The sequence below is a fragment of the Crassostrea angulata genome, chromosome 1 (genome assembly GCF_025612915.1).
Source record: "Crassostrea angulata isolate pt1a10 chromosome 1, ASM2561291v2, whole genome shotgun sequence".
NCBI lineage: Eukaryota > Metazoa > Mollusca > Bivalvia > Ostreida > Ostreidae > Magallana > Magallana angulata.
Genome location: NC_069111.1, coordinates 38,262,101 through 38,281,134, shown reverse-complemented (window position 1 = coordinate 38,281,134; position 19,034 = coordinate 38,262,101). Strand labels below are relative to the sequence as shown.

Sequence of the window (19,034 nt, the reverse complement as noted above, 5' to 3'; positions counted from 1 at the left end):
CGTTCTAAAAACTGACAAAATTTAATATAAAATTTTAAATCACCATGGTTGGTTATTATCCATCTTACAGAGTAAACACCAAAATTGAACTAAAACGCAGTTGATTTCCATTTCAGCAAGTCTGCAGGCATGTTTTAAATCATATAGGTAGATATTTGAATACTACATGTAATTCAATGTTTCTTATTAGTGATATTAGAGTAATTTTATCTGTATATACCAATTGGTACATGTATTCTTTTTTCTGTGAACAGAGAATATAATCCTGAGAGAGAGAGAGAGAGAGAGAGAGAGAGAGAGAGAGAGAGAGAGATTTATTTATTTCCTACATCTTCCCTATCCATAACTATTTATTTTTGCTTATAGAAATAAAAACAAATTCATTCCAATCCATTTTATCAATTTGTATGTAAAACTGTACAAAAATGACTGATTAACATTTGATACCATAACATATACATGTACAATAAATAAACTGATTAACACCAATATGTATAACAAACAGAAACACGCGTTCGGGGGAAAATTCGATCAAAATATACCATTTCTTCACTTCACTTCCCTGCCATTCTTTGATATAAACAGATTTTTTCAATACAAAACTATTTGTGTCTATAAGGAAAATGTTGTAAACCACCTCTTCGATGTTTATGCACGTCAAAAGAACAGGACGTTTGACATTCGGCATACATTCTTTAAAATATCCACAAAACAAATCTTCCATTTACAACCTGAATGTTATGACCGGTGTATCTTGTTCCTCCGTCTGACATCAGGGACTATTTTGAACTATCCAAGTTCTAATTACAACAAATTTACTTCGTCATAATTCTCAAGACCGTTGCACACGCCTTTTTTATTGTCAATAAAAAGGCTACTTGTAGATAATTAATTGCACAGTGCAACCAGACTTCGCAGCCATTACAAAGTCAGAGACAGACAACACTTCATATTGCAGAAAATTTTAAGGGGGTAAGAATCTGATTCACACCCTGTTCATGTCAGCTGTTTATTTTTACAATTGTGTTAAGGAGTCTTTGTTTCACCAATTCTGTAAATGTCTAAAACTTCCTTGTATCATGCACATATTTCGTTCATTTTCAGTCAGCCGTTACATTCAGTGGCCTCCCACGCCTTTTTTTTCAAAGATTGGAAACATTTTCCTATGAATCTGATAGCACCGTTCTTGTAGTTGAGGACAGTTGTGACATCTTTCTTCCCATGTCGACTCTTGGTTTTGTATTCGCACACCGAAGGAATATTTGTCTCGATTCCTGGATTACCTAGATTTAAACGTTCATATGATATGATAAAAATTAATAAATATCAGAATGTAATAATCTAAAACTTGTACTCATTTGCTTTTAATCTTTGTATTTTGAAATTAAAAAAAAACTTTCTGAACACAACCATTTGAAACATTATTCCATCATTACAATTTTAAATCACTGATTTTGTTTTCAATCAAAATATTTTAAATGAAAAAGGAAAGTTTTAATAATAATTATCAAGACTATATTTATTTATAATAAGCCAGACTGAACACTTACCCTTTTATCCGTAAAACACAGCGTTACCGACAACAAAAATCCCTATATAATTAAATAAAAATAAATGATTTTTTTCGAATGGTTTTAAACATCCTTATAAATATATGATTCAAAAGTTGAATGATAAATTGGTAAAAGTAAAAGCTTGGTAATGCCCTTAAGCGGTTGATACACATATTTTGATGAATCGAAATTGGTACAAATTTAAATCTGATGAAAAGCGAAATTCTTGCTATCTATCTTGTATCGTATGAGACACCTAAGGTCTTTTGATATCCATTTTCAATACAAACTTATTGTTAAACTTTTCTTTGACGTCATGTAACAACATAACACAATTAATTAAAATGACTGGGATTAAAAATTCATAAAATTCATAAAATTCATAAAATGGATAGTAATTGTAAAATTTTAACAATCTTAAAATGTGATAATGATAAGGTTTATATGTGTTCTCTAAACGTGTAGAGTGTCGTCTACATGTAAGTAAAAACTTGTAGCTTTTTACAACAAAAATAATCTAATTAATGAGGGAATATATTCTTGTGATACATTATATAGATTTTTAAACTTTATTTGCATGCAAATTGATAGGAAATTCACCATTTATTTTGAGTTAATTTTGTTAATTCATATCACAAAACTGCGTCGAAATTTACGTACACCTATATATCCTACAAGTTATGAAATCTCAATCTCAACTTATAAATTACAAAAAAGTGTACGTATAAGCGTAGTTATTACACACCTACGCGTACCCGTACACCTTTTAATTAAATCTCAACCTCTCTAATTGTGTTCTCTCATCCATATTGAAATCATAAAGATCAGCAATAAATAATGTTCATGTAATCGACTTTAAGTCTCAACACATTTGAGCATCAATTTTCCCTTGATAAGCTCGACAGACAGACAAGACTTAACAGTTAAGTCATGTTTCATATTTGGTTGGTGGAAAAAAACCCACATATTACTATTACTCCAATAGACTAGAAGTTTATATTGGTTCATGCAACGTTGGTTTATTCTAGGCGTTGACACGTACAGTGTATATTTCTATTTGAATCATTGGATGAAATTTTGCCAATCGTCTCATGTCGAAAGCTCGTCCTAGTATTACATGTATTTTTTTCGGTTTGTCGTACAATTCGCTTGGCATTCAAACATGCACGAATTATCTCGTTTGCTTGACATGATGAACTAGAAAATGACTACTGTGGTTTCATCAATATTCGTTGAATTCCAATTTTCGTGGATTTCGTTGTTAAGTTGATCCATGAAATTAAATGTTCATTGAAATGCAATTTCTATTAACATTTTATATTGAAATGGTCATTGGCCACGAATTTAGGTATCCTTGAAACTCTGATTTTCACTTTATCCACGAAAATTGATACCCTTGAATATTAATGAAACCACAGTAAACACAGTTTTTCAAACTAAAATGTTATTGTTTTCCCATAATTGCACAAGGTAGTTCCATGTAACTATGTGTGTGTTCAGTGTTATGTTTTCCTTGAGGGAAAAAAGATCCTTTGTGAAACTTGTAAACTTCTTAAAACCGTAAAATGTGGATTCACTCCATTTACTAATTAAAAATCTATGTGAAGCACAGCGTAAGTATACAAAATTAATTTTGATTAAATTCCAAATTTTTAGGTCTTAAATTTTTACCGACGATGAATTGATAAACGCTGATAGAGAAAAAAAATAAGTTTCGATTTTTAAAAATTACAGGTACAAAGTGCGATACAAGGTTAAAAAATCTATAAAAACAAGTAGTTTTCTCCCGATTTTCCGATTTTCCAATATTGATTGAATTGAATTCTTAGCTAGTCGAATGTCAATTTACCTGGAATGAACTAAAGAACATCTCTGCATATAAATAAGCGACATCCAGCATGACGGACATTATAGTGAAGATCATATAAGGGACCCCAAACAATGGAATCAGGATACAGATATGTTTGGTCATTTTTCTGAAACAATGAACAGAATATCATACATGAAATCGATATTATAGTCATATTTGTACATATAACTATTTTTGCATCATTATATAGGTTCACGTGGGATGATAGCAAAGTAATTTTTTTTAAAAGACCAGTATTTCAATTTCCTTATAAAAAGCTCTGTATTTTAAAGATATAAGAGAAACATCGAAAATCTAAATCTAAAATACTTGGATTTTTCTAAAATAAGAGATTTTGTCCAAAAACTTTTGGTATTTAAAGTGCAATTCATTGACCACCAATGGTCATTAAGAAATGATAGGAAATATTGATTTTCATGTTAAATGTATGTCAGGAAAGAAAACATTAGCAAAATATAAACAACAGCCCAAAATAAGGATAATCATAAAAAAATCTGTCATATTTTTATAAAGATGTCAACAAAACAAAAATAGTAATGAATGGTTTTTTTGTCAAAAAAATCTCTCACTGTAATCCTTCAACAAAAACTGGTAAGCCCTTGTCAGTTATCTGAGTAAGCAATGAAGAGTTTTTATTTGTTGCCTCAAAAATCAGATGCCCTGAACTGACTGATAATGAGACTTACTGCTCTGATCAATATTCAATTCTACATTTAATCCAAGCTATCACAATGCACATTCTGTGGAAATAATCAGCTCTTAACACCATATTGTACATAACGAAGGTGATTAGGTAGGTTAAGAACGTGCTATCAAATAGCAAGTTCTTTTGGAGCTGCAAAGAAGATTAGGTGTTTCTTTCTTTTCTAAATAGATATTGTTTTCCCATAATTACCTTACGAAATGACTTTTTCACAAAGAGCCTAATGCCGACCAGTATGTATGCACATTATGTCAGATTTCTGTTTTAAGCTGTTCATTTTGTACGTAGTTTCTAGTCGACTAAACTTATATATGACTGAGAATGATATTTTCATCGGATTGATATTCATATACATGTAGACGTCTTCTTAAACTTCATGCGTTTTTTACGCATGTTGACTGCTGATGAAAGCACATTTTCTCTAATTCCATCCTAATGTAAATATGAACATTATTAACACAATATGCCGAGTACTCTAAAACTATTAAAACCAAAAGAGGCCCCTATGTTGTCTTTAAAGAAATCCTCTATTCACAGCCATACAGTGCTTTCTGCACTTTAAGATTATTATAATAGAAAGTCACTCATATTGAGATTAACACATATAATTTATTCACTTCGTTTTCAAAAACCAAGTTTTCACTTTTCTTACTAACAAAATAGATGGGGAACAAATGGCCATTTACTTTCTAATGTGAATTGTAGACTTGTTCAAGTCTATTTTTAATAATTAGGACTCTTTTTAATACCTTTAAACGAGGGAAAACACATAATTCTATCTTTGATAACATTTGTAAATAATAGGAGCAGAAATTAAGATTTGTGAAACACAGTAAAATGCAAGATATAGGAAAACATCAAAACAGTACATGAATACTGGAACAGGTATAGGTGATGTGACAAACTAGTACCTATTCAGAAATCACTTTTGTTAAAAAATAGTTAATACACAGTGCATCGAGTGGCGACATCAACTATACATCAATGCCCTAAGTTAATGTGTGCAGGTCAAGGATTCTCCAAATAATTTTTACCAAATCAAAAAAACATATGTGGGCAAATAAAAAACTTACAAAACAGTGCTTCTATTGTTGGAATGTTTCCCTTTAGAGCGATTCTTTTTCATTCTCTGGTACATAAATCGCACGATTTTGATGAAGTAATTGACATTCGCCTGCAAGAAAGAGAACTGTATTAAATTATAATTGATGGATGGCATTTCGCTGTATGAAAACCTTTAATGGAAAATAAAACCTTGAACCACTGAATCACAGAATGGTCTTTGACTTTTATTGCATACCACGTTCATTAAAAAGATCGGCACTCGGTAAATCCAAACTGTCCATGATTTTGGATTGGTATTCCAGCAACTAGACGAAACAAAGAATAGAATTAACTTTGCCTGACTGCACATGCATCCAAAACCATTATTTCAAGATTTTCATTAGCATATTAGGTTGATAGAGAAATGGCAGTAGGATAGATTGTAAAAGAAACTCACATATAGTCTTCGGTAAAAATCCGAAACAAAACCCACGGTATGACAACAGCAAGAGGTCCCACTATGAAAAATAATGATGTGTTTTTTAAATTGGTGAAAATAAAGAATAAAAAAGGTCTACTTACAGGACGTGGATGATTCAACAGTGAACGGAGCACCAGATGTGGAATAACTAAATGTATCAAATTTTCATTATAAATGTAGAAAACGATAAAGTTATGTTCATTGAAATGATTTTCTTCTCTTTTTTCAACTCAACACTAAAACTAATGTATGAAGGGATGGACTACATACATGTAATCTTAGCAGTAGGAAGACATCAGGTAATACTTCTTTCAGCACATAAACTTTTTATGTGAAGTTTTACAAGATCTAAGTGAAAGGAATTATGAGGTAGCAAAATAATTTTATATGTGTTTTTATAATTAGTTAAGTAGGAACCTTAAGGATATGCGCAATATAATTTGTATGTGGAAGCCATAAAAGAACTATCAATATGGAACACTTATGATCAAGAGCTATAATGATAATAATGCAAAAATCAGTTAATATGTGGAATTTAGAGAAAAACGGGTGGAAAGGAATGGTAGGGATATATGTAAATATGATATAATAAAATATGGATGAACAATTATACAAAAAGAGTGAAAATAAAAATAAAAATCCTTAAACAGTCGTGGCAAATTCTACAGTCTATATTTCACTGTAAAAATTTATTCCTAACCCCCCCCCCCCTTGGATAATTTTGGCGCTTGAATTAATTGGGAGTTGATTTTAATCAACTCTCCAGTGCATTTACTCAGGCAATCCGAAAGTGAAACAGTGTTTGGACCTAATTACAAATCAACACCGCTGACAACATTTAGTTCTAATCAATAAATTCGATGTAACGAGTTCTTAAGCATTGTTTTTCAAGGAAACTAATTTATAAATACCATGTAAATAGTCAGATTTTAAATGGTCCGAACAATTTAGATATTTTTTGAAGTCGTACATTTTATGTATTCCTACGCCAAGGTTCAATATAGTCTCGTTCAACCAGATGCTCGGCTGTCTCCGTAAACCTCCGACAAGCAGAGAGTCTCTCTTACTCGTCGGAGATTAACGGATACAGCTGAGAGTCTGGTTGAACAAGACTAGAGTTCAATTTTGCTTGGATCCATACAATTTCTCATAACTATTTCGATTACTGATACGCAGTTTGATAGACTAATTGTTTGAATATTACACAACATGATTGATATTGGATTTTCACGAATTTCCTGTAGGAAAATTCATATTATAAAAAATGTGCGTAATTCAAATACTTGTAGGAATTTACTTGCCATGCATGCAAAAAAAAACCATATATCTTTGATTTTAAAATAAATAATAATCGATAAAATCAACTCCCCTCAGTACTTCAGTACTTTGATTTTTTCCCTAACATTTCTTATTTTTTGGTGATTTTTAATCAATTAAATGCATACATCTTACAGCGCGTCAAAATCACCTGATATAGTTACCGATATGTAATCTGGTGTATTGTGCTTTTTAATAATATGTTAATTCTAGCAGATTTTACCCCATCCTATGGCGATGTGAAGACGGGTGTATTTCTTCTTCTGGAGGTATCTGAGGTCGACGTCAATAAGCTTCATCAGGACGTGGGCATCCAACGTCAGCCAGAATGTACTAGCTACCAGGGTGTACACGAAGAAGGTGACTAGAAGCTTACACTCCCAGTGCTTAGGTAAAGATCAAAGAGAAATAACATAAATACCAAATACTGCGTTTTTGTCGCTCAAGCTTTTACTTCTGCTAAATATCATGAATAGGTATAAATATACACAGCTAATTCCAAAGTCAGTCATAAGTTTTAAGTTTTCATCTTCAGCCGAATTCTGTTACAATGCCATTGGTTGAAAATTATTTAATCTTTTTTAAGATGATTGATATAAAGACGAATGACTCTCTCGCTCTAACATCCATTTCAACGAAATATATTAATAAAAGTTGAACTTGTTCATCAATCGTTGTAAATTAATGGAGTTCAGTAGGATTTTTTCCTCATAAAGATAGATAGATAGATAGATGTATATTATTATAGTTGTTTATCTGTTAGATCACATTTCTCTGCACTTGAATTCGTGAGGAAAAGCCTTACATATACCATAGAAATACCGTATATATTAATGTGGACAACAATGAGCAAACCACTGCCTTGTTCAGACAAACATGTCAAATAATGTCGAATTTGTTCCTCCTAAAGTGTCACACCATGAGGGATTTCATGACAAATATTGGATAACACCACACGGAGCCATTGTTCTCACTCACCGAACTATCGTCCTTGAACCCAAACATTTCCCCGTTTTGCTGCACATCTTTAGAAAGGGCAAAACCATTCCACAGTAGATAGTCTTTCAGAATCGACGTGGTAGCCCGTAATATGTAGGCGAGGAACAAATTGATATGGAACATAGTTATGTTGGATCTCTTTCTCTTACAATGCAAAACAGTCCTAGAAGAATAAAACAAGAAAAATTCAAATATGACTATCTGGTTTTAATTACAAATGAGCAGGAAATCGTATTATGGGTTTGGGTTCATTTTAATAAAGTCTTGTCAAGAAGATTTCAAAATACATAAAATACAATGCACAATTCCTGGAATGCTATTTGTTTGTAATAAAACAAGTATACTTATGTGTCCTAGTGTTGGAGTAAATCACACCCCCCCCCCCCCCTTTCGAAAAAAGTATATATTTGATCCTCTTATTCCCTCACACAATGCCTTTGTCACCTTTATAAAAACCTATATTAGTGTCTTTTATTGATTATTACTCTGTGTGTTATCTTAAATACAGTCATTAAATTGAAGTGTATAAATTTACGTAAGCCGTGTGTAGTTGGGATAACTCTCCGACTTTATTGCGTAAAAGTCAAAACTATGGTTAAGGGGAAGATTAACAGTAATCTGATAATTATAATGACTGACACACTTCTGTTTATAATTTTGTGTTTCTTTCTAAAACCTTATTTTAAAAAAAATCAATCGATTTCGTTTAAAAATTGTAGTTTCATAAGCAAATGTCCTAAAGGTAGAAATTTGTGTCAATTGTAACATATGACCTGTATCTGAGTTGTAACAGGACACCGACAGCTATAGTCAAAGACACTAGCGATATGGAGTGGCCAATGATTGACATGATCTGTATACGGTCGAGATGTTGCTGAAAGAAAGAGAGAACCGTTTAAATGTCAAACATATAGCTTGGAACCAATCGGGAAGCATCATATCTTATCTGAAAAATTTCGAGCTGTAATTATATTGACACAAATGGTTCAAGTATATGTTTTGTAATCGAATAATTTGATGATTATGTCAAAAGTTAATTTTGATACGTTTTTGCAATGAGTCTTATATATCACCATCCTTCCGTTTGGTGTGTGTTTTTTTTTTCAAATCGGAAGTTATTTCTCAAAACAGATGGTGGAATATTCATTTACAGAAATAATGTTCTCGATTATTTGATAAAAATATCACAATGCCCGATTGGCTACAATATATTTTGTCATCAATTTTGACCGTCTTAATCTGAACTTTTTTTTATTTTTCCTTCCTGCTTTGTTCGCAAATAAACATCCATCACAGATATCGTATGCTGGACCAGTAACCAATGCCGAATTCCTGGTTCTCTGCTGTTTATCGGTACTGTTGTATTGATTGTCTACGAGTTAGCCAAACAATTATTCACTGGCAAAATAAAGTCTGCTTACAATTCCACAACTATTTCAATGTGTTTTATAAAGGCTGTATGGGTAGTTAGATTTGATAACAAGGGTTATCATCCATCAAACGAGTTAAATTTGTAAATGAATTATATTTTAAAACTGCAATGAAGTGACTTTAGATAGTTACTCACATTTAGGGACTGGCGCCATTGCTCTTCGAAGGAACAACCCGTGAAGTCAGTCCATGTTTTATTGGTCAGAGGACTTATGTACCAAGTGCCATTTTCCATGCAAGTTTTCTTTGCAAATCCTTTATTAGAAAACATTGATAAAAATGTTTTAACAAACCACAAATCTCTTTCTCGGGAACCAATCTCTGAGTATTGAATGCCTAGAAAGTTCCATATATGCATTAAATTAACAAAAAAAAAGAATATTTCTCTGACCTATTTTTCAAAAAATGAATGCATTTTTACAGCATAACCATTTGATAGGAAATTATTTTTCTTTCTTTTAATCAAACTTGGTTACAGTTTTCAAAACTCATCAGATACCTTTACGCAATTATATACATGTAAAAACAATATTCATTTTCTGAATTACGATTGTAATTTGATCAAGCTTTTGCATTTCGCATGTTAGGACATATATATTGACAAAATTACTACAGTAAATTGTTTAATTATGAATCTGTCTTCTAGTTTGGGGTTTACAACCATATCCAAATTTATTGGTTAAATATACACAAAAACAAGACATTTTTTAACGTTTTTTGCATTAACGGTTAAAAGTTTTTAGCATAAGAAATTGTTTCATAAGCGCAGTCTAACAGCCACCATGGATAAGATATGGTCCTTATATTAAGAAGTTTACCAACAAATGGATACCATGTGCTGCCAATTACAAAAATTAACAAATCTTTTAATTGATCAGAGAGGAACAGACAACCAAACCAACATGAACCAGCGTTTATTTAAAAAAAGTTAACTGTTTATTGGATGATACTATTTCGGGTAAAGACGAGACCCTCATCACAAACAGTTTTTAAAAAAGGTAATTACATAAGATTGTTTTCGAACAAAGCATCAAATTTCCTGAGAATGCATTGATTATTATCTGTTTGCTGTAATAAATGTCAAAATATCGTTTTATAAGTTTTATGGATGATGAAAGCATATTTTATTGCTACAAAAAAAAATATGAGATTAAGCGCATTTCAATTCTAATGTTCTTCATTCCACATCTTGTGTCGTGTACTAATAAGGATGGTAAAAATCGTAGCGAACTGTAATATAAATGTAGCAACACATGATTATCTAAAGCTGAAGGCTTTGAAAGATTTCAACTTTAAATGATATATTCACCAAATCATTACAACGATCGAACGAAAGATACAACATTCACTTGATTGTATTTAACAGAATTGTAAAGTATTTTGTGCTTAATTAAATGCGATATTATTTTACCGTTAAGTAGAAATTTGTGGATGTAGTTTGGACAGGGTTGTACGACAGTGGTTCCAGCCTCTGTGGCGTTCCAACACATTACATGATCCCATATTGGGGGGCACATCATATCTGTCAACACAACGCAGTTAATCTATACGATACCTTCTTGAACGTATGTAAATGTTCTAAACAATTTATGAGGAAATATATAGCAAGCAACAAAAGTTTACTCTGTTGATTTTACATGACTTTGAAATGTATTGTACTTTTAAACTTGAGTATTTAAAATATTCTTCCAATTGTTAAATGCTATGCAAGACATCAGAATCTTTTTTTGTTGAATATGAATAAATGGATGTTGAAGATAAAAACTCTTAAAATTAAGCTTTCTTATGAAAAGCATATAAGAAAAAAAAATATATCCTGTTATGTAAGCGTAAGATAATTAATGCATAGAAGTTGTCAAAGAGCGTAAGAGAGGTGATCTGCTAATAACTCTCTCTCTCTCTCTCTCTCTCTCTCTCTCTCTCTCTCTCTCTCTCTCTCTCTCTCTCTCTGTGTAACATAACAGTTTTTCAGACCATAAGTGTCTGGTTCTTGTTTAGATTGCAATGAATATTAAAAACAACAAACAGCAATCTGTAAGACTGTAAGGCACATAACAAGCTCGTGAAATGTGTGTCTCCCCAAAGTCTGTGATTTGGTGGGGTTTTTTTTATATCTTTGTTTGACAGTTTTGTTCTGATGATCATCAATAAAGCAAATTATGATTGAATTCGTCTATCATATCTTGAGTTCAGGAGGTACATCTGGGTCGTTTCTTTGGTTTTGTGAAGGACATTTTCCTTTCTCTATTTTCAGAAGATAGAATAAACACAAAGGATGCAAAATTATAGTTTTCGAGTTTGGATTTAGGATGTAACAGCTCAATGTATTCTTTTATTTGTTATAACTGCGAAATATCATAACTTCAAAAGACGTGACATGGTTGTTTGAGCTGATCATAAAATATCCTTGGAAGTTGGTTGTTTTGTTTCATTACAAAGAACTTAAATACAATTTTACGAGTGCAAAAGCAACTGCTCTTTCGTAAAAATAAAAATGATATTTTTTTTTAACTTGGAAGATAAGGAGTAAATGGGAATTTAACGCGTCGTAAACGAAATTAGAAAAATTAATCTCTTTCGAAGAAATTAGCTTTGAGATTATTGTAGAAGATACAATTGGTGGTTTCATTAACGAGTTATCCATTTGAAGTACTGTTAGAGATACATGGTTTTGTCCATTAATCTTCAACAATAATCAAGGAATTGGAATGTGTGGGTTATTTAAACTTTTACGTCGTTGCTATTTTACTGAAACAACTTTTACCAATTGAAATCAAACATTGTGATATCCGGCATACGTTGGCACTGTAGTTAAAGAAAAACCTGCTTCCTTTGGTCTTGCTAGTTCAAAGTAATCATCTATCGCACCTTAATGTACTAATATCGAAGATTTTTGGTAATATATAATGTCTATCACTTGCTGAAAAAACTTCTTTGACTTATAATACTGTGGTTTCATCAATATTCGTTGAATACCAATTTTCGTGGATTTCGTTGTTAAGTTTATCCACGAAATTAATTGTTCCTTTAAGAGCAATTTCTACTAATAATTTGTATTGATAGGGTCATTGTCCACGAATTTACGTATCCTTGAAAATGTGATTTTCACTTTATCCACGAAAATTGATACCTTTGAATATTAATGAAACCACAGTTAACACCCTCTTTACCTGCAGTTGGTACTGTCTGCTGAATTAGTTTACTACATTTGGTTTCTTCTTCCATTAGTCTTCTTGTTTGTTGAAGTAATGACAGCCTGTATTCCTAAAAACGGACCAGAAGACCCTGAATGCAAGGCTCTAAGCTGTCATCTTCTAAGATTTGTTAGACTTCGTTAACCATAATCTCATATCGAATAACAGACAACCAACACTTGCAAAAGAACCAAGCGGAAATTGAAAATAATTAAATGATGTTTCTTTAGATTCTGTTAAGGACAAGGAACGAACAAGAATCGACTTTTGTTTCCTTTTCTTTACAGAAAGTCTTATGTCTAACTTAAATAGAAAAAAAGATTACACAATAATTGGCTATTCTTTAGTATCTTGAAAGCTTATTTTGCAGTGGGTGATGGTTTGTCATGCACTTGTCTGATTATCATTTCATAAGTGGGTGACAAAACCGAGGGTCTTGGCTTGAACAGAACAAGACTTATTTAAAACTGCTCCCCTCTGGCTTTGTAAATCTGTATCCTGTATCGTGCTTTTAAAACCATCGATCCTAGAATTATTATTCCGATAAGAAATAGTAAGAGTATATGTGGTAATCACGGAAAACCTTGAAACTAATGTAGAGTCCGTTTTAATGATTTGATCAATTTCAATCCACAAAGGAGAAGACATTTTTTTAATTCATAGAACAAATAGAGACAAAAGCCTGGATTGTAATCTTAATTTGGTGAAAATTTTAAGTGAAACATGAATAATACAATACAAAAGTATTTTTTGTTTCAGTTATATCGTAAATGAAAGTTTACATAAAGCAGAGACATAAATAACACTCTGCATATAGTTTCATCATTTAAAATCGGATTATATTTAAGACTAAAAATCAACAAGCATCAAGCATTCCATGGAAAGTGGAAAAATTATTTTTTGAAAAGCTGCTTGTATATTATTGATTTTAATCTACTTAACACAAAAACCGAGATAAACATTGATTTTTGTCATACTAAGGGACTGGTATCCAAGGAAATTTATTTCCTTAGTTACGGGTGCACAAATCTTTGAAATTAAAACAATGATTTTAGTTAAACATCTACGTAAATTATTCCTTTACATGATATTATATCGTATTTTGCTTTTTGTATTTATCATAAGATCGAGTTTTCCCATTTTTAGAAAAAAATAAAATTTTTAAATATTTCATTGTAATTGTTGCCATGACAACAGAATGAGAACATGCATTTAGACGCTTATCAATTTTCAAAAATTGCACATCTTTATCACTTTATATGCAAAATCTACAACCACTGCTGGAAAAATGAATTATGTATTTCTGTTAGTGATAATCTGTTCTATATATATATGCAAAATAAAATCCATGGGCAACTTTGAGGGGGAAAAATTTTACAAGGTTTAAAAGTATATATCAAATTTGCATTTTAAGCTTTTACAAAGGGGTAAAGGTAACATAAATACCAAGTATTACTTAATTGAATAGATTGTATTGTACCTTATTTTTGAAATATTCCCTGGTTAAAGATGCACATTAAGTCAAATTTTCTATTTTATAAAGGAATTTTCAATACGACATTTCAAAGATCATTCATTTTCATCTAAAATTAGAAAACATGGACACACGGACATAAGGGCAAATATAAGGTAAAATATGTTTTTCATTTATAATTGATGTATTTTACTCCTCAATGGGGTTGAATCATAAATTAGTGAAAATCTGTATACAAAACATTCATTCAAAATATTATATACAAAGAAAAACAAGGGGGGGGGGGGGGGAGAGGCCAGGTTTTACCCTCTGAGTTCATTTGATTTGACCTTTTTGTACTTAAAGTGCAATTCTCAACATAATTAAAAATGACTTGACAAAAATGAGAACAATAACATCATATACCAAAATAGTTAAAAGTACTTTAATGATGGTCAAAATATATATATATATATATATATATATATATATATATATATATATATATATATATATATATATATATATATATATATATATACATGTGTATATATATATATATATATATATATATATATATATATATATATATATATATATATATATATATATATAAAGTTGCATTTTTCCTGACCTTTTTGTACTTAAAATTAGCCAACTTTTAATAATAAGTGTGTTTTGAAATAAAAGCTTTCTGAATGTTTAGATTTCTTGTGATTACAATGTAGTTTTATAGATATTTTTTTACCCAATTCATAAATAAGATATCATATATCAATGCTTAGAAAGAGGTCTTAAAAGGGGCATGGTCAGGATTTTGGTCAAATTCTATTTTTTGTTTTAATTGTTTATAATGCTTTAGGAATGCATTTGTAATGAGTACCCACAATTTTAGAGTCAGGCGTAAACTTGTAAGCAAGATACAGTGCCCACAATTCTTTGTCATGTAAACAAGGCTCGTGCCCTGTTTTTGTTTACATAGGTTCAATATACCAGTAAAAAATCTTTTTCAACCTGATGTATCAACCTTCTTATTCATTTGAAAACCATTACAAAATCGGAAATTGTTTAAGATAATAAAACTGACAGAAATACATGTAAAATGTTGCATCTATGATTGTTAGTTTGGCCATTCTCTGACGTATAATAATGCTGAAAGTTCTAAGGTTCAGGTACAAAGTCTTATTCTACTTGCTGTGCAATTATGGTTTAACATTCGAGAATGCCGGCACAAACACTTTTACAGCGCAGATGAAAAGAGTTGGTTTACCCACTTCAGTTTCTCAACACGCAACTGTTAATTTCTACTTGGACCGCAACATGATACAACAGTGCACGTAAACTTTAGCTACAGTTCGTAAATTCGATCAACCCGAAGATGCACTTGGATCAATATAACTTTCTCTGAAAATATCAAGAAAGGAACGTGACTTGGGTTCTATATTCATTTGGCAATGCATTCTATTTCTGCCCGATGATAGATTGTACAGTTTTAATATTTTATAGTGGGTTGTGATGCAAAAAACAATTGACAATAAGACCATTCTTCAGCTGGTTTTTTTATTGGAATTTAATAGTCTTACAGTCGTAACCGACCAATATATAGCAGTTGAAATCCAGCAAAAGTTGACTATATTTTTGATTTTTGCACAAATAACTAGCAATAATATATTATGACATGAAAGCTGTAATCCATGCTGCTATGTTGGGAGAAAAAATCGATTTTGACAGAAAGCGTGTCAATATTACATGTTTACCAACTTTACAATTATTTCAGAAATGAAAACAACACAGAAATGTACATAATATTATGTAATTGTAGTTAAAGGGTTTTGCTGTAAAAGGTTTCAAATTTCATCATGAGAGCCATTTCTCTAAAGCGTTTGAACGCTGATTTTTAAACGAGAGCTTAATAAAAATTGTAAATACATTGACCAAAGATTACAAATAGTACATATGATCATTGATTCTTGTCTTTCCTTTCCGATGTAAAATATCAAATTAGTTATTATTCGTGCGCTATAGATTTCGTTTTATTTTACGAAAGTCAGTGAGTTTAAATTGAAGAAGGCAGTATACAAAATAAACAAAATTATACGAAATAGAAAAGCATTTTTAACATTTAATTCACAGTACAAATAACATTCATTATATATATATGCCTTGTTTATATATATATATATATATATATATATATATATATATATATATATATATATATATTACAACGTTTTTAGTGCCATGACTACCAACTGCAACATTACACTTATGTTTAATTACTGTGTAAATATCATAAGTTTTCAATTAACAACAGATTGTAATTTATATCAAAAGTTATCCATTAGCTGTAATCTTCAGTCATGTTGTAAAAGAAGCGTGTATATCCTGCATTCAATCACAAATCATGCAAGACTGTACAATTCAATTTTAACGTTTTCTGTATAATCAGCCCATTGAAAAATCGCATGAAATATGAATTTTAGATTAATGTAATCAGAAGAGTTATCCGAATCAAAGTCACGATTTGTGTAAATTTGAAATATTCTAACACGCCAAGGGGTATCAATTGAATTAAAAAGGCAATAAAGAAATAATAAAGTATTGTATTTACCCTCAGTCCTTAGATTTTTTATTTGGTCTTTTTGTATAATAAGCTTGCTATCTTAAGGGTCGAACGTGTCAAAGATATAAAACGTGAAACGATGAGACAAAAAGTGAGTTTTTGTCTCCTTTTATCAAAGCAGAATTACAATAAAGCAGCGTTGTAAATCATATTTAATTCCAAGTTCAGAAGAAAACTAATAGAAAGCCATATTCTAGATATTGCCTGTGATTTAAAATTTATTACAACATTTTTTTTTTCATAATGTGTCTGAACTTTATTTTATGAAATATATTGTGACAGAACTTCTCAATAACGTTCTACAATAAAGTAGTGTTTTATTTAACATGCTGTCAATAAAATGATTTTAGAACAAAAAACGAAAAAAATGAACGCAGAGATGTGGGTCACTTGTTGTTAAATTAATTTGACAATAGTGGTGACAGACAAAGGATGACACACAGCTTTGATTTGCGTTGCTCTATTAGAGAGAACAGGACTGATATCAATATTCAATGATCAACGTGTTATTCTTTGGTGTTGCCCATTTACCTTGTAATATTAATTAAGCAAATTTTATCCTAGAACTTGTTATTTCCTACACTTGAAGTATCTACAACATTATTCAAAATTCGAATACGTGAATTATTTAATCTTCGAAAAAGTTAAGAGATAATACTAATAAAAAATTAGATTAAAAAATATTTATTAATCATATTTGCAAAACCAATCTCAGCGTTAAATTAATGTAGGCGAAAAACCTAATAATAAAAATCAATGTTAACACCAAACTCCATATCATTGATATCAAGATTCAATCCCGATGCATAGTTCATCCCCTACCTTTTCTTCGTTAGGAACCATCATATTGTCCGTCCTATTACAAGCCACAGAAGTTTGATGTGTCAAATTCATGGTGATGTGCAGTTCCAAATTATATAGTTCAGTTGTTTAGAAATTCGGTTGACAGGCTTGTCAATTCATTTTTTTACAGCCCACTGCAGCAACTGTTGGACCTGCTCAGTCGATACGAGCCGGCGCCATTAACCCCGACCCTCCAGATACAAACGCCTTCAATTCAACACCAGGACCTCCCGTCGTTAAAATTCCTCCTTGGCGCTAATAAGATGCAATTCCTTAAAATAAAAGACATTTACTTTAGGATATTATTCCATAGTTATGGTAAAATTAATGCAATACGCGTCTACATAAGCTGACCCTGGTGGTTGAAATTTATGCTTTTATTTCATTTAAAGCAGCAACGGAATCCTTTATCTCCATCAAGACTTCACGATCGTTAGCATAACTCTTCGCAGAATAGCTTTGTAAATCAAAGCTATTGCTGATTCCAGTGCAGATTTTCTTTGGGTAACGTAAGTATCACTTACCTTAACAGAGACCGAACGCAAACCAAGCTTAAAAATCGTATAAAAGCCCATCATTGTCGCACGAGTTTAAATTGTAGATAAAATGGGCTTGTTACCTAACGTATCGATAAAAGGGAGGTATTAGAATACAATGCGTTCGATCATTGAAAGCTTACTACCTACCTTAAGTAAGCTATTATATATTAGAGATTTATACTGGCAATGGTTGGTAAGCTTTGATACATCATCACCTGTCGTCACGTCATCATACCGTTTTTAAAAGGAAGGTCAACTAAAAGATTTTCTCTAAAAGATGTTAACTTTTTATTGAAAGTTAGATACGGTGACACTATACAATTGGTAAAATATTACATTGCCTGTGTATCAATATATTGAATTTAATTGCTTTTGCATAATTTCATATTTAATAAAATGCAAAAGGATATTTGCAAAATATCAAGAATTTTAACACATGGAATTAAAAAGACTTACAGTATATATCTTCTTCATTAATAAGTAGATTAATGTTAACGAACTACAATTTTACTTACCTCCAGTTGCTGTTTATACAAGTACATGAAAAAATAGTATGCATATACATAGATATGTTAATTTCTTAGGCAGTTCTACAGTTTTACTTTTTAAATTGATTTACAAGGTATAGATATCACATAAGATTGATTTTACATGCATGGGCTTCCTCTTTAATTTTCTAATCAAAGTCAGATTAAATGTATAACATAAATGGATAAAGAAAGGAATAGCAGTTTGGTGAAAAATCTTTATTAAAAAATAACTGCAAACAGTATTTTATGATTGCATTCATTGATTGCAATATTAATGGATTTAATTAAATTCTGTTCATTTTTTATGTAAAATTATAGTAAAAGCAAAACGGATATCTAACGTTAAACTAATATTTGTAATATTGAAGAAAAATACTTAGATTGAATTTTTTCTTTTTGGTTTTAATTAATCGGCAGTAGTTAATTGCAATCTATGCAATCATACTTTTTAGTT

At 30.9% G+C, this 19,034-nt stretch overlaps 1 protein-coding gene across 2 annotated transcripts; it reads right to left on the bottom strand.

Moving 5' to 3' along the window:
- Positions 1-379: 379 nt before the first annotated feature.
- LOC128155618 (vasoactive intestinal polypeptide receptor 2-like) lies at positions 380-17,670 on the bottom strand. 2 transcript variants are annotated; one of them, XM_052817421.1, is made up of 13 exons: positions 17,491-17,670; positions 12,569-12,662; positions 10,810-10,920; positions 9,535-9,653; positions 8,741-8,841; positions 7,947-8,130; positions 7,192-7,354; positions 5,628-5,688; positions 5,427-5,496; positions 5,200-5,300; positions 3,403-3,529; positions 1,551-1,592; positions 380-1,283 (listed from the first exon to the last, which is right to left on the bottom strand). In XM_052817421.1, exons 1-13 carry the CDS (start codon positions 17,560-17,562, stop codon positions 1,164-1,166), a joined length of 1,365 nt encoding a protein of 454 aa, XP_052673381.1. In that variant the 5' UTR covers positions 17,563-17,670; the 3' UTR covers positions 380-1,163. The 2 variants fall into 2 exon arrangements, with proteins under 2 accessions (XP_052673381.1, XP_052673392.1); XM_052817432.1 differs by lacking the exon at positions 10,810-10,920 and having other exon boundaries at positions 17,491-17,666.
- Between the last annotated feature and the right edge of the window lie 1,364 nt (positions 17,671-19,034).

Bases quoted from the DNA above. Each gene is read 5' to 3' on its own strand.
- LOC128155618 (XM_052817421.1), bottom strand. From the start codon at position 17,562: ATGAATTTGACACATCAAACTTCTGTGGCTTGTAATAGGACGGACAAT. The intron at 8,131-8,740 runs GTCATATGTTAC...TTATTCTTCTAG, and splicing joins CTGTTACAACTCAGATACAG to GACTGTTTTGCATTGTAAGA. The intron at 3,530-5,199 runs GTAAGTTTTTTA...TCATTGTTTCAG, and splicing joins AACAATAGAAGCACTGTTTT to AAAAATGACCAAACATATCT.